The 24,573-nt window shown below is 39.9% G+C and overlaps 1 protein-coding gene across 3 annotated transcripts in view; it reads right to left on the bottom strand.

Moving 5' to 3' along the window:
* The window catches only part of PITPNM3 (PITPNM family member 3), a 143,062-nt gene that overhangs the window by 16,904 nt on the left and 101,585 nt on the right, over positions 1–24,573 (bottom strand). For 2 of the 3 annotated variants that reach the window (XM_064468276.1, XM_064468277.1), the window contains 4 exons: positions 22,573–22,692; positions 15,709–15,890; positions 12,897–13,066; positions 5,487–5,657 (listed from right to left, as the gene is read on the bottom strand). In XM_064468276.1, the coding sequence (XP_064324346.1) occupies positions 5,487–5,657; positions 12,897–13,066; positions 15,709–15,890; positions 22,573–22,692 (643 nt within the window). The remainder of the gene's footprint in view (positions 1–5,486; positions 5,658–12,896; positions 13,067–15,708; positions 15,891–22,572; positions 22,693–24,573) is intronic. The other variant, XM_064468278.1, reaches the window with a different exon arrangement.

The raw sequence follows: 24,573 nt of genomic DNA, 5'->3' as shown, positions 1-24,573 counted from the left end.
CTCAATGCTGTTTTTCAGAGAACAAACCTCTTGGAGAGATTAAAACAGTGAACAAAAAAAAAAAGGATAGCCATCAACGCACATAACACAAAAGAAAGCAGAGGACGCTTGATGATGTATTGCTCTATTTCCAAGTGTATTTCAGACCCACTCAGACAAATTACTGTAATCGTGGTGTGCTCATCTTTCACATGGCCTTGGGTTGGGGACCAGGTCATATGATTCTTTATGTAGTGGAGGCCTGGAGTAAGTTTCTCTTCAACTTCTCAAGTCTTACCACTCTCAATGCAAGAATACCTCAATGGTGCATACGGAGAACAACAACAAGAAGTTGCTGCTTTTAAAGACACAATTCCTTTAAAAAACCAAACCTGGAATCATTAAGTGTTTACAGATTATCAGAACTGGTAAAACATGTCACCATTAAATGAAAAGGAACAGCAGCATAGCTCCCTACAACCTCCTCCCTTCCAAAATGCAGGCATGGCTAGAAAGATTCTGGCTTGTTTTGACATAAGCCTGAATATCTCAACTGCATGAGACAACACAAGGGGCTGCCCTGCGACTGAATCAGAGAAACAATTAAATCCTAACATTTTGTGATGGGTATGCAGTTTGGACAGAATATGTTCAATTGTAGTTTCCATGGGAACATGTGCTTTGAGTTTTCATTAAAGAAGCTGCAATGTACTCTTCTTTCAAAGGAATCTTGTTGGTGCCATACAGTAGGGAAAGCTATGTGTGTCTGTAGAAAAGCTTGATGGAGGTGAAAAGAATGGAAGGATAATTTTACTACTTCCCCCGTCTCAGGCAAACTGTACAGACTCCAACACAGACAACTGAGAAGAAAACACAATGCTGCTTTCTTATTACTTACATCATAAAATGAGCAAGTATTATACACTTTTTGTAGTGAAAGAAGCAGCACAAAGAAGTAAAAAGTCTGTGTGTCATACTAAATACTGAACAGCAAGGCACCTGGTCCTTCTGACATAAAGCCCAAATCATGTGGCTTAAAATATCACAGCACATCACCGAAGAGAGTAGCAGAATCCATGGAGATAAGCAGCCAGGAACAGGGAAGCTGCCAAATTGCACCCCATTAGGGGTCTCTCTGAAGCAGTACCTCGATCCAAACATCAACCAACAGGAAATTTCACAGAGGAAGATGCAATGAATCCCATATATGAGACCTATATCTCCATGAAATGCTCCCGATTGGCAGTGTTCTGATGAATACTTTCTGCTTCCCCTTCCAAAAGATTTACTGAAATTAAAAAGGTTGTGCTTTTAAAAGAAATTTTCTGCTTCTGACTTGTTGTTGCTCTGCTGAAACAGTTGTAAACTGAGCCTCATCTAATCCTTCCTTCCCCGTTATAATTTTGTACGAGTTTTGGTTTTTCATTCCCACTGAAATGGAGATGGAGAGAGAAGTAAAAATAGTAACTTTGCACAGAATGGAAAACATGTTGTCAGCCAACACATCTGTTAGCCTTTTCCATATTCCTGACTAGTTTAAGACCAGCTTGGCAAGGGGTCTAGTGCCTTGAAACCTGTTGTTTATTTTGTAATACTGTTATTCTAAGCTGAGTAACCCTTCCCCCTACGAAGAGATCAAATCAATAAAATGGAGAGCATTTCTGGCAGTTTTTTCTCCTGTTTCCTGAATTACCTTTACTTTAAACAGGTAGGGCAGCCTGCCTTCATCTCTGTAGGTCAGGTCTTTGTTGAATTGTAAAGGAGGACAGAGAGTACTGGATAGAGACTAATAAAGTACATGTAATACTTTTTTTTCCTAAAAGCTCTGTGCTCAAATTTAGACTAGGACAGTCTACTTGCATAATTCTTCTATTTAAATAACTGAAATGGATACTTCCAACCCAAGACAACCTTTCCCGTGGCTCTGAGGGTCAGTAAAGGTTTTTACCATTTAGCCTACTAATCTAAATTTACTATCATGCTTGATAAGAAAAAGAATAAAGGCAGATTGTTTTACAGGATCTCATCTTGGATAATTATCATAGTTACAGCCAATAAAAAGAGGCAAAGCAAATTCCTCAAGGCCACACAGGAACCATCTCCAGGGAAAATTAACAATCATTTATTTTATGCTTATACCATTCAAGAAGTACTGGGCTTTTAGACCTTAATTTCTATCTATCCATAACGAAGCAGACCAGTTGGATCAGCCACAATCTGGACTGGCACCCCTGCACATTCCATATAAATAAAACTTTGAAAAAAAAAATTTTTTTTTGCAATTATTTCAATTGTGCTGCAAAGTAAACTGAGAGGTAGAGGCTCAAACAGTGAAGAGGATTATTATCATCTACGTTCTGCTATGTCAAATGTCTAAAAAGCAGGACAGGTTGAAACCACATATTTTGAATTAATATGCAACAACCATATTTTTAACCCCCAAGCAGATAAAATGCATCATGTCATAAGCAGTAAAGTGAAAAAAAGAATGCATTAAATCCTCCACGTTATTAAGTGTCAAAAGACGTGACTGGTGGTAGGTCAGAGACCTGTCACAAAGCGAAGGCTCAATTATAATAGCTACAAAATCACTTTGATTATGAAATGTCAAGTAGGCAGAAGCTGAGAAAGCTGCTGTTTAATGAAAGATCAAGACAGCATGGCTTTCTGTGGGCTGTGACATAACCTGAACTTCGTACCTTGCCCCTATAGCAAAAAACCCCCACTAATTACTAAATCGCATTTTTGTCTCCATGTAACATGCCATGTTTGTACCGATCCAGTGAATAGGTCAAAGATATCTCAGATATTAAACTTAATCTTTGCGAATTTTTCCTTCTCTTTGCATATAACATGCTGACTCTCCTATACGTTCAGAAAACTCAATTTAAAACAGGTCTCAAATAATTTAAATTTATTAAGCTATTTCATCACTAGCCCAATAATGTCATCGCATCCACATTAGGAATCGTATCAACGCAAGATACAGTTGCAACTGGCCAAGTAATTGGCAGAAAGAGGAATAATTCTCTGGGCTAGTCAAGTCTCCGTGATTGCCAAAACCAAGCCTGATAAGAGTCAGCTTTCATCATTATTAAGCTCTTATCAATCCATCACACACAAACAGTACCACATTACTGCAAACAGAGTGACCCTGGGGGCAGACTCAGTGATAAGTATTGATGCCTGCTGGATGCAAAAGGCAATTGTCCAGATAAAGTGTGCCCTGCTCTTTAAGCTCTGCCATTTAAGTCTTAGATGTTTCCTGAATCTCAATGGAAAAAGTAAATTTGATAAACCAAAAGCTTCAAGATAAACCCTATGCACAGAGCAGGTGGCTCCAAAAGCTTCATTTGATTGGCAAGAACTGAAAAACAGATATTGAACCTGCCCTGCCCCAAGTTTTCATCGTGCTCTCCATGGGTTGTCGCTGAACTGTCCCTATGAATCGTGTGACGAATGGTGAAATTCTCTTCTAGAAATAATTTTTTTTTCATGTGGCTTCCAGATCATAATTTTTTTCCCCACAGAGGCACCTATCAGGAGCGTCAGGCAGACAACAGAGTCATTTTAATCATCAGTTCTTACAAGAAAAGGAACAGGGAATGAGATTGTTTAATGACATGAAAGATTATCAGAAAAGGCTGGTTTGGGCAGTGCATAATAATAATAATCAGAGTTTGGTGTAACTAGGTCTCATCATAACTGATTAGTAAACTACCATTACAGTTGACACCATGAAGTCTTTCATTTTAAGAAATACTTTCACAAGCCCAGGTATCACAGGAATTAAAAAAACCCCTCTACAGTCACTAGAATTAATCCTTTGTGAATGAAGAACCTTAAATTCCAGAAGCATCTCAAAGCACTTGCACTTAAATGGGAGTATTCCACGTCCACTGAAATATAACGCAGCTTGGGTGTAAAGTACGGCTGTGATTTAACTCTGCACGGAGATTTAAATACTAAACCACACCATGGAATATTTGCTGATCATTACCACTCAGGCATTTTTATCTTATAATACACCCAACAGACAGGGTTTCCAGATTTACATGATCTGTAGGGAAATCTTCTGACCCTGTGCCTTAGATGAATTCCAAAAGAACACCAGTTGTTCCCAAATCACTTACAAAGTCTCTGCTTCAAGAAGCACTGTATCTGAAGGGTTTACTTTTACACACCAAAACTGGTAAAACGTACCAACACAAGGTTTTCAATTGGAAAAGCAGCCTAAGGGAACTATTCTTCCTATGACAGCTATTTAAAGGAGGGTTCAACTTTTCAAGGCAGCCTTAGATATATCTCAGCGACAAAATTTGTGCCTAACTAACCAACCAGCAGGATCTCCAGGTACACAGTCAGGCTTTATAATAACTCAGAATGCAAGGCAGGGTATATATTTCCATCGAAAAAAATCTCAGAAACAGGGGTGAGGAGAGAGCCCATGTTTCCTAGTTGGACTGTCCCTCACCCTAGCTATTCCTTAAGTCAATTCCTGAGGAACAGCCAAATTTCCATATGCTTCAGTGAAGCCAACACCTAGAAACCAACCTTCTACAACTCAAGATCAACCGCTGCTTTTCAAACATTGATTTAATCAGATTCAAACTAATTTGCATCCAATGTATACCATATTTGAGTAAATAAAACAAAGGAGTTGGGTGTGCCCTACTGCACAGAACAGGTTCCCAATGATAGGAGTCTTCCAGCTCCAACAAATAGAAAACACTGCCATTTTACTGTATTAGCCTCCAACCTAAAGCTCTGAATCCTGAAAAGCCTTTTGAAATACCCTGCTGAGGCTTAATGTCTGAAACTGTAGCAAAAAGGATAAATCTGACGTGCGTGCATGTAAAGATACACACTGATCAATTCCTTTTTTGCATGATAAGACAAGTCTAGATACTTTGCACCCGTATGATTTTATCTCATTTTCTATAAAGTCAAAACAGCACAATTCCTTCTACTAGCACCTTGCTCATCCATGTCTTCCTCTTTCCTCCCCACAGATCAGTCTATTCCTGTTTCTTCCTGGATTCAAACATTTATTACCCAGCATAACTATTGTTTAGTAGCCTACCTAGGAAAAGAGTAATCAAAAGACAATTTGCCCAGTGCTCTAATTTGTCCTAGTAGATACCTGCCATAAAGCAATGACAAGTGACCAAGAAAAACAACATGTGAAGATTTAGCCAAAGGTCAACTAATAATAAATTATTTCAAATGATAGTCAAAGACATGGAAATTTGCAAGTGACATTTCAAGTAAAGCAGTGGCATCGCTACCAAACCCTCTTTAACACAACTAGTATCACGAAGCTCGTATGTAAAAAACATCTTGGTAATCTCTGGTTCCGCACTTGCTAAATATGTCTGTGCCACTGTCCCAGGTGACTTGTTTTTAGCATGTTAGCACATTGGTATTTCAAATCCTCTTGAGCTGTGTAAGGAGAGAAAGCCTAAGAGAACAACAGGTAAGGAGAGTTATGAAAACGGGCACTGTACCTAACTGGTGAGATCTTCCATCCCCAAGTGGGTATCTCTGGTACCGTGGGACACTGAACGGAGGCAGGAGATGGAATCTTTTCTCCAGCAGCGGTTCAAGTCTGCAGGCAGAGGGGTCAGCAGAATGAAAGAAACTGTACACTTGGCTGCAAGCTGGGCGGACCTGGCACACTTGGATGAGAAGGAGACAGTTTAGTATTGCCCCTTTACAAATTTCAAAGAGTCTATACAGAAACATGGTTAATATGGTCTTTTGCAAACTCCAGACTAGCATGTATCTGGCCGCAAGAAATTTAACTAAATTGTCTGCTATTTCTTATGTAAAGAACACTTCACTGCAAAGGAGTTTACAGAGACATCACAATCTGAGACGCAGACGCAGGGCGTAGCAGATGTGAAGACCAGCCAGGAAATAGACAGTCATATCTTCTCAAAAAGAAGTTTAAAAATCTTGTAAATATATTATTGACTGTTACAGCTATGATGCTCAGCACTTCAAATATTTAGCAGCAAAATGGTTTGATGGGCCTATTACATCCAGAGGACTTAAATCTAGGTGACAGCAGGATCAGGTAGGTGACAGAAAGCACTGCAGTTTCTGAAGTCACCTTATGGAAGCTAACGTACAGAAATGAGGCCGGTCGTACTATAACAGCAAAGCAATGTTTATGCTTCTTGCTGAAGGTGTACAGCTCCTGAGGTTTTGGGCTGTAACTGTGAATACAAATCTGAAAATCACTTACTCTGCTAATAAGGCATTCTTTTGGCTAAATACACAGCACCCAAGCAGAACTTGTACTCAGATGGGCGATCACACAAGGCTGCCATGGTCTGTAAAACGGTTGGTGTAGTCACTTCTCACCACACAATTCAATCACACTGAATCTTGACAGCGTGAGCAAACCGACTCATCATAGGCTCATTAAACTCAGTACAGTTTGGTTAGCACTGCATTACACATTACAACAGTCAGTTTATTAACTACAAGAGTAAAGGAATGACTAAAGTATTTATAAAACATGTTTTGGAACATTACGTCGGCTCCCCAGGAGCTCCATGCAAGCAAGACATGTCTTCAAACCTGCTGTGCTATACAATAAACTCTAAATGTTCTTTTGATAGAATTTCTATTTCCTTGAGGTGACAACAAAAACCTGGTAACATGCATGATGTTTTTCCTCAGAAGACATGTTTGGTCCAGCATTATTCCCATGCACAAGACAAACACATGCTTAACTGGAAACCATGAAGAAAGATGTTAGAGTTTTAATATAAGGTGTCATGGAGTATTAGATCTAATGGAGTCTATCTTAAGTGACGTCTCTCACCAGAGACCCATCATGAAACTAAGAAAACAATCAAAAACACACTGCTTAAGTTCCTTCTCATTTTCAAAAGCAACAGTCAAGGTATTTGTATAGAAGCAAAACTACAATGAGCAAACTTGATGCGGTACGTCTTCCTCTGCTGCAGTCACAGAGAGTCACTAAGAGCTACATCAGAAAACACTACACTCTTACAGATTTTCTCAAGCGCTTTTTCATGTGGCTGGAAGGACTCTAAAAATTCATATTCTGCTGCTTGCTGCTATTAATACGGACAAATCTTGATATAGACTATGTCAATGTTACCAAGTTCTAAGCTTAGAAGACTGATACTAAGTTGTGATACCAGCATTGCCCTTAGCAGGTCAGAACACTGCTTTGTTCTGTTCTATACGAATGTTTGCTCTCTAAAGGCTACAGCACAGGCACACCATGGTTTTTTCTCACACTAGTAAGACAATTAACCTTTTATTGATCATAAAAAAAACCTTCTCAAGATACTTGAACATTGAGGCTCCAGTTCAGGAAAACATTAATTCTAAAGATCAGGCACACATTTATGTACCTTTTTGAACGGGGTCAGAAGCAGGACTCTCTGAAAAGATTCAAGTTCAGTTGCCCAGAAAAGTGCTAGAATGGGCTCATGAACAGGACACAGTGCAAGACCCTGAGGAATTTGTGATGTGGGAAAGAAAGAAGTCCCTCTAATTTAATATTCTACCCGCTTCTCCAAATAATCCTGCTGGTAGACTGCCAAATCACACCCAGCCCAGGTAGCTGTTGAAATACGGTATTGGCAGATACCCAAAATGCATTCAACCTCAGAAACCACATGTGTACCCAGCCCACATCTGTACAGGCAGGCACCTTGTCAGCTCTGGTTAAACCTATAACGCAGGGAGAAGGGCACAGCCGTTCAGAGAGCAGCTAAAAACAATCCATTGGCAAAGATGAAGGCTAGACCGCTCCTCACATGGCGCCTGGGTTCACTGCCTAAGGTAGGTGTGATGAATCACATCCGTGGGGCCACTTTATTGCATGTGCTCTGTGCTAAACCACCTAGGAGACTTATCTTCATGTCATGAAGTTGTCAATACTCACAGCCTCTCAAGAAATGCTCTGGGACAAATCTTCCAGTAAGAAGACACCTATATACGATCCAGTTCTGCCAAACCATGAACTTTTTTCCTTTTTGGACATGCCCTGTGCATTGTATTTTGCATTCACTGACTCACTCGGAGGATGGTGCAACATCTCTAATTCTGCAGGATTTTTGTCACACAAAGTGACCAATGTGGGAGTCTTTGGGGGCACTAAGTGAAGCTTTATGGGCTGTTTTTTTCACCCCAAGCTCTCTTTGTAAAATGCTTTAAGGATTGTTATAATGGTAATTAGCAGGTTTCCAGCTGCAGGATAACCAAAACCTACTTTTGATGACTGTTGTATGTTGATTTTTCTAGAAAGGATGGCTCTGTGCATCAATCAGCACGTCTGGTAGCAGATGAAAAGAAAGTAGGACACAATAAGACTGTTTGTTGAGGACACTATAGAATCTTTTCCTTTCCCACTACCAAGTAGATAGGAGCTTCAGGCCACCTTTGTCCCTTTCCCACCATTAAGCCAGACTTATGCAAAAACTATGGCCTGTGAGATTCTTCTGTGAAGTACCTTTCCACAGTTCTCCAGGAACCACTATCAAGTACCCTTTTTTTCTTAACATACTCTCCCAAGTAGGGTACAAAATGTGCCCATCAGTTTATTGTGCTGTGAGAACTGAGTAAATTCTCCCATGTATTCCAGTTAATTGCATCACAAGAGACGCAGAAGTGAAACACCAGCAAGACTGCAAAGATCCAAGACTACTTTTGATGGCTTTCTTCAAGCTGTATTTTGTTCTTAGTATTTGCCAGAAAAAATGGAAACAGGTCACCTATGTGAGAGCATTTAAGCACAGCAGAAATTAATTCTTTGCAAGGAAAGAATATCTCTCGCAGAGCCCAAACAGTGCGAAATAAATTCTGTGAGGTAAAGAATTGTACTGCATTATAATTAAAACCGTATTTTGCCAAGCCTATAACTTTGACGTACGTATGTAGGGATCTAGTGCTTATAAATTAGAGCAGTAAACTCATTATACTATCCTACAAAACCAGAGCTTCCTTCCCTAGTGGGGTAGTATATTGGTTTATTCTTTCTTTCTTGTCATGCTTAATATTAAATGTCAGAGCCAAACATAAAGGAAGTACTCAATGTAATTAAATCAGTTGCCTAATTGCACCTTCTAATACTTCTTGTACAGGAACTTTTTCTGTGTATGTCTGCCTTCTGTATATACACAGAGGGCAGAGACAAAGAATGCCAGGAATGCAAACAGCAGTGTTATCAAAGTTGTCAGCATAGGGCAAATCATGATATTTACTGGCAACAAGAAAGCACGTCATCTGAGATATCAACTGTTTTCATGCCCCTCTTCCAACTTGGCAAAGGAATATAGCATGTCACGTTCCAAAGGAGATCACTTCCTACTACTGTGGCATTCAGCAGTATTAAGTTCCCAGCCTGATCACTGAGGGCAAGTGCAAAACACCCTACCACTACCACCGTCCTAAGGTAGAACAGTGCTGCTTTGTGGATGTAACTGAATGCTCGTTATATATTCAGAATTCTGAAAAACACTGACATTTTCATAGGGCAGCAAGTCTCTTCCAAGGATGATCAGCACAGAGTGGAAGAATCTGGCAGAGCACACAAATGATCAGTACTCTAGAAAATAAGAATGAGACTAGATAGCGGGAGGACCACAGAAGAGAGTGCTAGAAGGTAACCAGAAGAACTGTCAAGGAAGCACTAAGGGACCAACAGAATATTCGACAGGAGAAGAAAAAGACATTTGACAGGGAAATAAAAAATTGGCATGAAAGTTTGGTTTTAGCCACCCTCTTATTACTGTAAAGATAAATAAATATTCAGGAAGTAAGACACAACAAAATGCATCTGTTCTGCAGCCAGAACAGGCAAACCTCTGGATAGAATTTTCTTCTCTTTTATTTTAAAAACTGACTCTAACAAAATGAATAAATAAAAACATCCTGAACTTTACTTCTCACATTTCCAGGTAGCTTTCTACCTTTCATTTCAGTAAAAAGGGCACCTGACTCTTCTCACCTAACTTCCAACTGTCTGCATGACAGGCTTCAATTTGTCTGTTTCCCTCTCAGCTGCACCATAATTATCACTTTAAAATGGGATTCTCTTACCATACGTACCTCTAAAGACTAATTATGCTTCACATAGCCTCTGCTCACCTTGGAATGTGTTTGAAATGCCAGTCAGTTGAGTTGCTTTCAAAACGTGCTCCCTGCAGGATACCAGAGGGAGGATGGAAGTGAGAGCTAATTTGAAGAAAATAGTTTAAAATACTAGTGATTAATGTGAAATTTTCCTGTTAGAGTGTCTGGAGGTACCAGAGCTGAGATTGGGGAAAGACAGACTATTGGCTAGAGAGTTTAGAAACACACAATCTCAGTCCAGTGAATTATTTAAGCATTGAAATCTGCCACCCACCTCTGCCTAATCCCAGTTCTTTGCAGTTATCACACTTATCCACTATAAATTTAAATATAGATGAGAAGGGAACTTTGACCTGTGCACAGAGCTGCTACCAAAATACAATAGAAGGACTCAGAAGTTGCATTTGCTTTTTGCTTTCTGGTATCTAAAGGTAAGAAGGTAATTGTACAGTACATCAATTTATTCCAAACTGGCAACAAAAACACTTGCTGTGCAGCAGAGCTTGCTTTAGATTCCTGTAGCAAGTGGAAAACTGTGGAATAGACACATTATATCTTGCCCCAATCTTATCAGTTTCACTGTCCATGAGCCATGTCTCAGACACCTTGCTGAAGGAAACTATCAGAACTTAAAGGCATTGTGTTTTCTCTTCAATAAATGGCAAGCAGATACAGTAATCAGAGCTGTGGTAACCTTCAGAAATTCCCTTCTTACCAGTCAGGGTAAAGCTGTCTCTTTTCTTGTCTTGCCTTGCAGCCTTTCCCAGTAACACAGGCGAGTTTCAAGTTCAAAACAGCATTATGGCCTCACACAAAATATAGTCAAAATATGGTAAGTCACTTTGTTGTTAAAATTACGACCTGAGACAAATCCCAGTAGCCTCATTTTTACCTTGTTCATGCATTGTCTGGATTTCAGACAGTGAAAGGTTACGATAAACTCGCAGAGCTTCCCCTGTCCCAGTGATCCTGCTGCACGATAAAAGGTTTCAGGAAGGCAGCGCTCATCTCTGTGAATCCAGTTACTTCTAAAGGGCATGTTTATATGGACAAAAATGAGTTTTTAGCATAACTGTCTCATTCTTGAACACACAGACGCCTTCAATTGCAGCACAGCATTCAAGGGAAGACTTTCAGATTGCACAGAGAATTGGACACAAAAACTGTATCACCTCAGAGCAACCCCTCTTGCAAAAAGCCACAATTCCATTAGATTTTCATGTATTTTCAATACATTCATACATTCCCTTGAAGTGAAACGTGGATTTCGTTTGTGCTCATCAGGACTGACTGATGGGAGGGCTTAAACGCACAGGCAACTGCTGACAGCCACCACAAGGATGTGTCAACGTCTGCCGCTGAGGTACTCTCATATCAAACACTGCCAGTATTTTCTACTTACTGTGCAGTAACTGGCATCTGCTCACCAGTATTTGTCCTCAAAGACTCTAAAAAGGTATCTAATGAAGCAGATGCATCGTCTATTTCATGTGTGATTCCAGAGTAAATGTGTCCACCCTGATTCATTAAATGGAAACCACAACACCTTGCAAAAATACGAATTCTAGCTCAAAGAATTTGAACCCACGCACGCAAATTAATACTGACAGGTTTTCCACGTGAAGTCGTACAACCCCCCCCCCCCGAAAAACCCCCACCACCTTCAGAGGGAAGTGTTGCTAACCTTGTAAAGAAATCCTTAAGACAGAAGAAAAAATTGCAGTGCAGTTTTCAAAGCCAGCCATCGCCTATGTAACTTTGGTTCATTACCCCAACAGCTCTTTCACAGAAGCAAAAAGCCTTAGTTTGTGGTAAAATATATATGAATTCCCATTCTCTTTAGCCGAGCTTTGTGGGGGTTTTTTTTGTTGATTTTTTTTTTAATTTGAACAAAACTCTGTACTGCAAATATGAGGAGTGAAATGCAGATTTAATTATGCTCTCTTTTAAGTCCATGGAACTTGCTAAACAAATCTTACCAGATTTCTAAAGGCTCTGAAAGATAGGGGTTTGGTAATTTTTTTTTTAAATTACGGCAGGTAAAATAATTTTCAGTTTATATTACATTCCACTTTTTTCCCCACAATTAAATGTGACTTTGAAGGCTCAGTCAAATGACACTGCTCAAAAGTCTATAAATTGAGAAGGAAAAATATTGGGAGTCTTGAATTGTCTCTTCTCACTGCTGCAACTGATTTTTCTCCCTCACCTGATAAATGAACAAATAATTTCCTATGAAATGCTGTGCTATTCAAACCTCATACAATGCAAAGAGGCAAATCACACACTGAGTTTTGAAAAGTAAGCTCATACTTTGACTGAAAAATTGAAAAAATCCAGATGTGTTTAGAAATGAAACAAAAAAATCCTGTATGTGTCTGATGACTAGGCTCTGTCACCAGAGAGGAAAAAATGTCTCACAACCAACACACCCCAGGCCAAATTTACCCACAAAGCCCGACATGAACAAGATGCAATGCTAAACCAAGCACAGATGTTATTTTTGGTATCTTTTACAAGGACCAGCCCTTGGTGAGGTGTAAGCTTCATGTTGTATGACATGGAATAGATGATTAACAGCAGAGCAAAAGACACGCTACTGTAAATGCGTGAGCAGTGACACCCCTGGAACACCTTGGGACCTACGTACACTAACACTTCCATCTTTTAAAGGAAGAAACTTACCTCACTCCTCAGTCTTTCACTAGGCTCTTTTATTTACCTCCTTTCATATGAGTCTCTTTGTTTACAAAGATCATTAAGCAGCCTGTATTCTAACCCCAGAAAGAGCTTACCATCCAGGCTGGGCAGCACAGTACTCCTCATGGCCAGCACCAAGCCAAGCGGTGATCCAAAGAGGAAGAAATCAGACACCTCGAATTCAAATCGGCCCAGGTTTACTTCTGAGAGACTGGAATTCACAGGAGGAAAGTCTGCACCATCTTTCAACACACTTGAGTGGATGCTGAGCAAAGAAAATGCACTGATTCAACAATAACGAAGAGGGCATCCAGAGAAAAAAATCCATTCCCAAAACAGGCTGCTGAGAAAGCTCTAGCATCTGTACCTAGACCCAAGCAACACGCCTTAAACTGTAGATAGATATTGCAGAGTAGCAGCCACTTACCATGACTTCCAGTGTGGCTGTTCAGTAAATTTACTACCTTCAACATGCAAGAGTTTTCTACAGTTATTCTACAGAATACTTATTGGTAAGTTACGCAAGGCCTCTGAAGATTGAAGTTTACCTCCCTCCCCTTTTAGCAGTACAGATGTACATAAGCTTATTCTGAAGCTTCTGCTACAAATACTAACCTACTCAAGTTGTATAAGGACAATGATATTAAAAGGTTACAGTCATACAGTATGTTACGAGGGTACATAAAAAACATTGTTTTAATCTGCTCCTTGAGCTATAAACTAGAATTTCACTACTTTTCAACTCTTTATTACAGATTAAAATTAGTAATGCTTATAGACAGCTTTAAATCCTTTAAGTGATTAAACACTTTCATTTACTTTGTATGCCATATATGCGTGAAGTAAACACAGATCACCTATCCCTCATTGACAGAGAAAAGACTCGTCACTCATTTAGTTCTGCTGGAGATGAAATGACTCCATCCAGAAGCAGAAAAGTAGCATATGCACCTGCTGTCCAGACACGAGACAGAGCAGAACATGCCTCCAGAGCGCGCAGAATCTGACTGAGAGGTGCTGACTGTGCCGGCTTCAACCAGAGCTGTAACTGAAGCCCTCATGAGGGCTCTGCACACTACGCTACATCAGCGGCCAAGCATGGATCAGAATCCAGAAATCCTGAAGACTGGTCCCAAATCAGGCCAAGACACCAGGCCTCTCTTTCACTCTGAGAACGTAGTGACATTCTCAGTTTGTAACCTGATGCTATTAACTGAAACTCTGGGGACCCAGCTTAGGGCCCCTTTAGGGTAGAAACAAAGAAAGCCAATAATTAAACCCATCTCCAGCACAGCAGTTAGGAGTTACCTCTCTACACCAAAAGCACTGGGACAAAAAGCACAAGCTGACACACTGAAACACAATCACAGTGTGTAGGACAGGACATTTCTGGGAAAGGGCAATCTTTGTAACCTCGTTACTCACACTGACACACCACCTCTAAATGGCAGTAAACGAGCTCAGGGGGAAAAAGTCTTAATGATCTCACGCAAGTGTCTCAGGCAGGAGATGAAAGGTTTGGAATCTCTCTCAATGTACAGGGCGGTCAGAGGATGACATGGTTTGGTTTGTGGGTTTTTTCCCCTCTCTTTACTTTAGCAAGGAATTTTTTCTGACATCTATCTGCTGATCTGCCATTCCCTCATCATTTTCCCCAACTATTCCTCAATAAGTTAGCAACAACAAAAAGTTTGAGGAGTTCAAAATGTGAACGGAAGATAACACTTTTCTATCTGCCTATTTAAGTACAGCTGCATGTAAAGCTTTCAGTTTAAAATCAGAGATACACAGGAAATGAAAAAAGGCTTGGAAGAAAACTGTTATCTTTGTCTTTTAATTATCCTGCTATCCTCCAAGTCTGAAGGACTTTATACAAGCCAATGCTGTGCTTTAAACACAGTAACACAGTACTCCTATACAAGAACCTGAAAGTGACTGACAAAAAAAAAAATAATCATGTTTTCAGTCATGGACAAGCAAAAACCAACCAATCTGCCTCAGAGGGAAGATACTTCACAATATATCAATATCCAGAAAACCCAATGGTTTGAAAATAAAAGTAGAATAGTTAACAAAAGCAAAGCAAAGTACAGTCAAAGCGAGAAAATCACCTTAAAATGGTACTAACAAAACTGCCAGATTTGAAGTAAAGCACAGTAGTAAGTCTGCACTATACTCGGCTCTAGCAGAACTGAAACTTCAACACACAAGACTGCTCCCTCCGCATCACTCCCAATGGAATAAAGGAAATAAGATGATGGACAGAGGGGAAAAAAAAAAAGCACACAAAGAATTCAGGTAAGTAAAAACCAAATAGCCTAGCACAGGCAGAAACAATGAGACATAGGGAATTCTTATCTTCTCATCAAATCTGTGTTTTAAAGGTTTCTTAGGATCCAGGAAAGCTAATTAAGTTAATTCTCCTCCCATAACCTCCTCCTCATTTAAGCCAAATGTTTATGCAGGTTTTTTTTGTTTTAAAGCTAACCTGGATAGCTCATAGACCACTGGGAGCACCTTAAGCAATTATCTCACTTTTACAGAATAATATAAGCCTGTAAGAAGGATCTTTTGAAAGAGAAACATAACAGAAATTTAGAATTATAAAGAATTGCTCCATCTTGATTTGCGCAGACTGCAGCAAAGCAATGGAACTACTTGCTTTCGGTTTTGCATATTCAAATTCCTCACAACTGAATAAATATTAAATAAAACACTCTCCATGTGTGATTAAGTTCATACTAGACCCACTACATCTATGGTTTTCTCTAAGGGGTACACACGGACTTTACGCAAACCTCCAGAAACACGCCACAAACAATAAAAATGATTGTGTTGCTCTGGTGCTGACCAGCTCTGTTCAATGGCAAGCCTATTTCTTTTACTCAGTCATCAAACACTAGTTACCTAGACAGGAAAGCATGATGTTGGGTTATAGTATCACAGTCATAGGTGGATGAGTCACTCTGTTTCCTAGGCAACGGCTGCCTTGGCTTCTCATCCTCCATGATTCCCGAGATGTCAATATTGCTTTTGCTCAGGCGTTTGCTGCCACCCAGACTGGAGTCCTCTGCTAAGAGGGGATTATCCTTCAGAGAATGAACAGAGCAAAAGGAAGATTTAGACAGTGACCAAAATACGACAGAGCTTATATGAAATGGCTGCATTTATACATTTGACCTTACTTTATCTAAAAAAGGGTGGAAGGGGTTAGACTTTCTCTCTGCAGTAGAAGATAAGGAAAGAGGTGAAGACTAAATTCCCCTGTAAGATGTATAGCCTAAAAGCAGAATCAGGAATTATAGTGGGGCAGGGAGGAGGAGTAACACAAAAGCTTTGTCCCTCATGACTGCATCATTCTTAGAGAACTATAAATATCATAAGGTAATCAAAGGGTCTTACCTGAGTGCACAAAATGCCCATTAAAATATTAATGGTCTTGCTCATCATGTTCTATGGATGCAGGACCTGATTTTTTAAGAATGTGAACTTCTGCGGGTTGCAAGAGGAGACCAGTGGTACCATATATTTAAGGTACCCCTTAAAATAGGAAATAGGTTTATTTATTGTTCACTTCCTCCAGCACTTCTGCTGCTTGCAGCATCCTCCTCCATGACATATCCCTGTCATCCCCAGACTTTCATTCCTGCATCCATTTCAGTAGCCAATGCAAGCGCTGCTTTTCAAAACAAACGCCATTGGACTGAATCCGCCATTCATGCATGAGATCTGGGTGCCTAAGACATGCAAGATCTGGTTCTTTCTAACTGTGTAATCCAATTCTGTGTAAATCATCTTCTCTTCAAATCAACGGAACAAGAAAGTGTGAAAATGCCTGATGTCTGCTTTTCAAAGATACGAACACCAACACGGCACACTGGGAGCACAGATACTGTTAAACCCCTTTTAATTGCGTAATTATTGGTTTTCATCCATATTCTACTCTTACAATGCAGTACTAGAATTCATGGGATGATATGATATAGCTAGGATTAGTATCTTAATGACTTGCAGAAGATTAGTTTAGGACCAGCATGTTCACAGACAATTATTTCTGTGACGGCACAATGAAACACTTAACATGCGTGTAGGAATCTCTTTCTGCGTTTCATAGTAATGCAGCAAAATTCACACCATGCCAACTTTAATATGAAAGTTGTGCAAGATTTGGGACCTTGCTTGCCATAACACTAATGCATCTACAGTGCTAAAACTAAGCCTCACTTCTTGCCGTTGTCACTGTTAATGAGCGCAGAGAACCATTTTGCAGGGCCGGGTGGGAGGTGAGGGCTCCTGCTGTGTGTTGGCAGCTGACTGCCGCCATGGTTTTGTGTGTTGACGTGGTGTAAAACCAAAATAAAGTCTCCACCTAAAATATGTGCTTCCACTGAGTTCAAGCCAGAACCAACTACAGGCCCTACTTGTATTTTTTCATGTAACCAGTAACCTTTTTTTCAGCCTGACACTGACTCTATGTGGCTTGATTTGCCCTGCAGTTTACAACCTTATATCGAAGCTGTGTTGTAACATCAGTCCTTTTTAGCACCACTATCTATTCTCCAGAACACCAGGGACCTTTCAAAGCCAAAATTCCTATAACCAAAGTGCTCCTGACAGACTTTCTTACAGGACAACTCTTTATAGGTGAATTCTGAAGAACATAAGTGAACAACTTTTCTTTATCTGCTCATGTCTCATGATTATCTCAAACTGATTCAGCAAAGGTATTTATCACCTCTTAGCCTTCATCACGAGTTCCAATCTCTAGCTTGTTCCCAAGCAACAGTGCCATGAAAATGCAATATAGTTATGATTTTAAATTGTAACTTGCATGCTACAAATATTCTGCAACCTTTGCCTAAAATTCCAATCTGGTGGTTTTACCTTGAATAAATTTATTAGAATGCATAAGAATATTCACAACGGCACACAAAACCGAGGTGAATCCACATACACATAGCTGAAAGGTAGTTTTTAGATTGAACCAAAGCCCATGAAATGCATTGACAAATCCACTGATCTAAATGGGCGGTAGATCAAGCTCTTAAACATCATACCATCAGTGACTTCTGAAAAACATCTTGGTGCTGCCAAGGCTCAGAGGTTTGATCAAAACCCTGGTGACGTTTTAAGGCTCTCTCCATTAAAAATCACACGGCAGATATGTCAGCATCTCGGCTCCCATTGCTTTTTTTAAAAAGGAATTCTTGTCAATGGTCTGAGAAAAATGGGAATCCCCTGAGGGTGCCAGAAGAAAGCAGATGCAAGGAACTCAATGTGATTAAATCTTTTTGCTTAGGTCTCTTGATTTCTTCTTGGTCTCAGGAAGGTTGGCTGTTGGAAAGGCACAGAGTTGACAACAATGTAACACCAAATGCTCTTCTTTTAGTCACACATATTTCTCAACGGTGTTTAAAAACTAGTTTGTGTCACCACAGAACTAGCTAAGAAGTCTTTTTAGTAATGGAAGCTAATATCTTCATCCTTGAAAGCTGGCAACAATCCACCTTTGTCCTCTAAGCTTCAGGTTCTCCTTGCAGAGGGCGTGTTACTCTCTTGAGTCACAAGACAATCTCAGACAGGTCAAGTTTCACAGGAGCTTGACAGTCTCAGAACAATATTGTGTGGGAAAAGCATCAAGCTCCCTCTTCTGCATCGCTATCATTAAGGTTAACCTAGCATACCTCGCATTTCAGCTGTGCATGTTGATTTACTGGGCACGATGTTTCTGTCAGAGTCACAGTAGAACGCTAGCTGCTTTTTCTTCTTTTTTTCTCTAGAATAATACCCGTCACCTAGAGCGAGTTAACAGGACATGGCATGCTATTACTGCACTGCAGAAAGTCTTTGTTTTCTTTGGTCAAAATCAACACATTTAAAACTTGTTTTTCTATGGGTAAGACCCAGGTCTTCCAAAGCATACCTGCCACAGACAGTTCAATGAGCAAAGAAAAAAGTAGTTTCAGAAGGATAAGGCACTAGATCCCTGTGAGATAACCCTAGCGAAGGTCACTGGGAAATTGTCTAGGCATTGTACGAGAGCGCAGGATTCAAAGTTGTTCTTTTCCTTGTTGTATATAACTCTCTCCCCATGCTCATTTACATTTTCTCCACCACTGCTCCCTGCACCTGTCTTCTTGGACATAGCATTAAGCCACTGCATTACAGTGTTAAAGCGTCATTGAAACACTCTTTGCAGTTCATAAGAGCAAATGCCCCAAGTGAAAACAGCCCTTACCATGCTCAGTACTTCTAAGCGACTTGCAGAGTGTGTAAAATCCAACGAGACAAAACAGAGGATGTGAGAAAGAGTGCAAGGCAGGCAGGTGAGGACTGGGGCATGATAGATCAAGAGATTTGACCAAAGTCATGCAGACAGACTATGGAAAACCTGCTAACTGAATCTATTTCTCTGAAGCTACAGAAAGGACAAGTTCACAGTACAGGTACTTCCCATAACCTCACTCAGCACTGATGCACATTAGCAGCCCTGTGCACAGGGGGTGAGATTTCATCTCACGAAGAGATGTTGAAGAACCTAATCTGTTCTCCAGAATTACACAGGTGACTTGCAGGAAAATGAAACCAAGACAGCAGCAGTATATGATCTATGAGATGAACCTTCCCACACTGTTCCACCTATAGCCTTCGACAGCCAAAAGGACCTCCTGGCTTCCGTGACAAGTGAGTAGTCTTACTCCTGAAAACAGGGAACCCAGTTAGTGCCAGTTCTGGAGCTGGCTTTTATCCCATAAACAATCCGTTCATGTGATAGTCCCTTGGGGACTAAACTGGGACCAAATTCATTTTACACGTTACTAAATAGCCATTCAATAGGGAAAGCCTGACAACCATTTCACAGAGACAAAAGGTTATTTGGTGAGAAGAACTATCACTGAGAAATTAACTTCTCTAAGCCATCTGGGCCTTCTCTGCATCTGAAAGGTGAAAAGTATATCAGATGCTAAGTGTATGTCAAAATGTCAGCAAACTGTGGTGTGATGGTAAAGAGAAACTGCTCAAATTTCCAGTAGTCCAATACTTTAAAAAAAAAAGAAAGCCTTGTTAAAAAATCCCGTATTCAAACCTATTCAAAAAGCCTGGCCAGATTTTCATCTCACTGGTTTGAGCATTTAGGTTCACCTTCATGACAGTCTTTCATGTATACTGCAAAAGACACTGAGCCAATTCAGCATTTATATTAGCCAAATCAGGGAGTTAGGAATAGTTCTGAAAAATATACTAAACCTTTTAAAAAGACATTATGCAACACATTAGAAGAAGGTTGAGGTGATCAGCATAGGAGCTATTTGCTGCATTTTCAACATTTAAAAAGCTTGTTTTCAATTGCTACAAGCTCTTTCAGCTCCCCCACATGCCACAATTAAAACCCCATCTGCAGTAAATTGGTATCAATACTGGGATCTGAATCAGTCACCCACAGGTGGCTTTTATTTATCCTTGATCCATGTGAAGCAAATTGTCATCTTTCTCCATTCGCCCTTACGAAGCGCTGTCTAGCTCTAAATTATGAGTATTTTAGCTGTTGCAACAAAAGAGAATCGTCTTTCTCTTCTAAGAGACAGCGTTACCAACCAAGGACACTGATTGCTAATGTAAGACTTTGCATTTCCACTTCTGACAATGGACCAAGTTCACTTCATCCTTCTGTCCTTTAATAACCCAAGGAGTGATATGATGACGACAATAACAACGCTGGCTTTCTTTGTTAAGGATTTTGACATTTACAAATGTAACTGATTTTTAAAGAGCAAGAGTTATTAGTCTGGTCTGAGCAGAGTGATATTCGCTCTACTACAGACTCTTTTATTCAACGTGCAGGTAGATTTTTCAAATACTGCCCTGTACAAGCATGTACCCGCAACAATCATCATGATCTCAGTAATCGTTCACATTTCTGCCTATACTAGAGAAGTCACTACCTATTATGGTTAATCCTGACTTGATTATTTAGTGTATATAGGAAACTAAAATACAGGAAACAGACTACGACACACAAACCAACAAATACTCACCTGGGGTAGCAGAAGACTGTACCATTTTAATTCCTTAAATTGCCTCATTAAAAATTAACAGATCCTCTCTCTCCAAAAGGAAGTTTCTAGTGCCTAAAACTGTGAACTATTCAGAGAAGATAATGGTCACTGCATCACCAATCTAGATTATTATAGATCACTTTGCAATAAACAGAGTAAGAAGGGAACTACATAAACCTAATTTACTCTATTTTCACTGTTTATAACCAGAACGTAAAATGCAATGGCTGATCTCAGTCTCATCCTGATTTCCAACTAGTTTCATTTCACAAACGCCCCTGACACTTGTGAAATGATAAAGTGAACAACTCTCATATTTCTGCATCTCAAATTCTTCCAATGAAATCCATTTCTACTGGAGACACCACGGAAAGTAGAAAGCCCCAGTAAAAGAAAAGTTCTCCTGAATGTGTTTCATAGGAGCAAGCTGCGAACAGTGGACAGAAAGACAAAATAAGGAAGGAAAGGAATACCTAGTTCTTCTGAACACACAGAGGAGTAGAGATGAAGATGGGAGGAAAAAAAGACGGAGAGAGGAATGGAAAGAGAAGCTCTGTGGTATCAGCAAAGAAAGGAATACAGGAAAGTTGAAACTATAAGCAAGAGCAGGGAAGTCAAAAGACCCCTTACTCCCTTAAAGCCTGATCCCCATTCTCAGATTCATCAGCCCTTTGCACGATCAGCCCCACTGTAGGACTGGGATCCAATGCACTGTCCTCAGAGCTGGTACCATCAAAGCCTGGCTGCTGAGAATCCAGAGCCATGTTATTAATGGTCAGTAATTCTCCCTCCTGGAAATATTTAGAGGATGTCTCTTTGCTCAAGAGTACTCCCATCACACATAGCTCTCAACTGAACCAAGCAGGTTAGTATCACTGAGCCCGTTTTTGGGGAAAGAGGTAACTACAGAGTCAAGAGATGAAACAGTTTGGCCAGGGTCACAAAACCACCAAAGAACAGAGCGTGGGCACCTCACCCAGTGTCAGCTCTAATACACCACGCCCCCTCCCCATATCCACTTGAATCTGACATATATAAGAAAGAAAACCGAAGTTCAACTAATCTTAAGTGTTGAACACAAAAATGAAGCTTACATGCTAGCATTACTTTAAAAAAATTGTGCTTTTACTATTTAAAAAAAAAATCTTTCCTGGATCACAGTTAGAATTAATCCTCCCTTGTCTCCACATGTAGCACTCATACAGTCACTATTATGCTCAGTGGTCCATTCACAGATCCTCAGGTGATCGCATTCCTTATCAGGAAGGAGGCATTCGTTCACCAGTCACTACAACTTATTGATGAACACATCTTAATGCTAGCCTACCCCCAGGCAGTAGCATAACGAATTCCAGATCCTATGTGAACAAATAAAAAAATTATAGAAAGATAAAAGGTTTTGGCAAAAACAGGAGCCTACCAGAGATTAATGAGGAGGACACGTTTGCATCTACAGTCAGGAATACAATAAAGGGCACTTGGTAACTCTACTTTGAAGATTTACAGATAAAGCGTTCACTAGTGATTTTTGTATATCATAAAACTGAAGCTGCAGACTTAATTTTCAGACAGCAGTTTTTTAATATATAAGCAAAATCCCATGCTATCATGGCAATTTACCAAATCCTTAAATTTTCTCTGGTTTATATGGAGCTGATCTCCTCCAGGGAATGAATATATAAGGTTTCAGCTGTGTGGATTTTTTTCTCTTCACCTGGATGCTGCCGATGCTTCCTCTCCTGCTACTGTTCCGACTCTCATCAGCTGTATTAGAATTATAGCAGATGGCGTCAAAGCCCAAAATTCCTCCAATGCAGTCACCAATGAGACACACCTGAGGAAATAAAAAGATTTTTGGGGGAGGTATAGCAAATGTATTAAAAGAAACAAAAAGCATCACAGCACTGCAGAAGAGTTGCTGCCTTACTTTGCACCTTGGTTCTTGTTGCAGCTGAAAACCTGTAGCTACTTTCTCCCACTTCCTTTCGTCTCCAGACATACACCCTATTCCAAGAATATCTATCCCAGGGGCTATTTTGACCAGCTGGGAGTTCTGCCAAACGGGCCAAACTCTCCCAGCCGCTTGTGGCCAGATTCCAGCTCAAAAAGTCCAGATCCAGGACAACCAGTCTCACACAGATTTCAAGCCACATAACATTTCCTTCAAAGTCATATAGGGAAGAGGATTTCAACAGATTAAAACCAGACTGGTACTCCCCTGTCAGGACAAGGGAATGGAACTTCTAAATGAGGCATTAAGGAGAGAGATTCACTCTTGCTTCACCTTTAATATATACATGCTACCTTCGAAGTATAGACCTGGGAATTACAATACATAGAGTACTAAAATTGGGAATTCAATAGTTGGAGTCATTTTTGGAGTCATTTTATGGCACACTAGAATATACCTCACAAGCCAATTCCACTGAATCGGAGACGATTCTTTCTCCCTGTCCTCCTGCCTGTGTCTGAGGACGAGTAATAGCTGTATTACCTTTCTCCCCGATAGCAACCCCCACGGTTCCAGAGGTTCCAGCAACCCTTTCTCTCCAATTCTCAAACTGAAGCAAACTTCTAGTCTGTTGTCTCAACTCCAGCTAGTTTAACAGAAGACATTACCTCTCCTTACAAATCTTAACTTGCTTCTAGCCTTAGCTCAGCTTGGCTACAACACTAAACTACAAGTTTCGGGTAACAGGATGTTGTGCTTGATTTCTTCAAAGTGAAGCACTCGCTTTTCCTAACACGCTTCAAGATGCAGGTAAGGAAAAACCTCAAACTTCTCTTAGTGCATCTCCACATACCACATACTCTTAATTGAGTACTTTTCTTGGGATAACAACTTTTAAAAAATAAAATATCAAAATACATGAAGGCAATGTCTATCCTAAGACAATTCTGGTTCTAAAGTTGTATACAACTGAACATCCTGCTGATTTACTCTCTGATTTTCAACTTCCTAGGCCACACAATGAAGTCAAAGAACCAAAAATTACATGATACAGGAAACCTTCATAAAATTAACAGCATGTTTTGTGGGGTAGTAATAGCATCTCCTTCAATTTACCATTCCATTTCTAATCCTCATTAATATTGGCATTAAGATAATGGAGTTAACTTGTTCCAGACACTGTATAAAACCAAAAAGGCACTCTCCAATCTAATGAACTTGCAATATAAATGGACATAAGAGACCAAAATATGAAGGGAAAGATACACACAGGGTAGAGGTCAGGTTATATGGTACATTTTCTAGAAGTACAGGACCTATTCAGAGGTAGAGTTAAGATTTCTATCTAAGGACCAAAGCAAAGCACTGTAGACAGCACAGAGAAGTCACATCCATTCTAACAACGCCAGTAAGAGTTGATGGTCAAAATTCTGTGGACCATATAGAGGTCATGCAGACTTTTCCATGTGAAATATTAATATATATAGTTTGTAAAACACACCAAGGAGACTTTGTAGTTTTGACAAAGACAAAATCCCATTAACACTCAATTTCTATCGAGGGAATTGTTTTTACAATTATTTCTGTAACTTTTTAAAAAAACCATATTCTTACAATTCTTTTTTACATAATCTCACCTTTCGTAATGTTAGGTCACTGCAGCTGGGCTGTTTTTATGCTTCAAGCAATAACAGATTACCATGGATATTAAAACTGGCTTCAAACCAGATTTTAGTCTAAAAATACTGATATGCCACAGCATAA

The sequence above is a fragment of the Phalacrocorax carbo genome, chromosome 17 (assembly GCF_963921805.1).
Source record: "Phalacrocorax carbo chromosome 17, bPhaCar2.1, whole genome shotgun sequence".
NCBI classification, from domain to species: Eukaryota; Metazoa; Chordata; class Aves; order Suliformes; family Phalacrocoracidae; genus Phalacrocorax; species Phalacrocorax carbo.
Note: the sequence above shows the minus strand (reverse complement) of the source record. Positions and strands in the feature narration are given on the sequence as shown.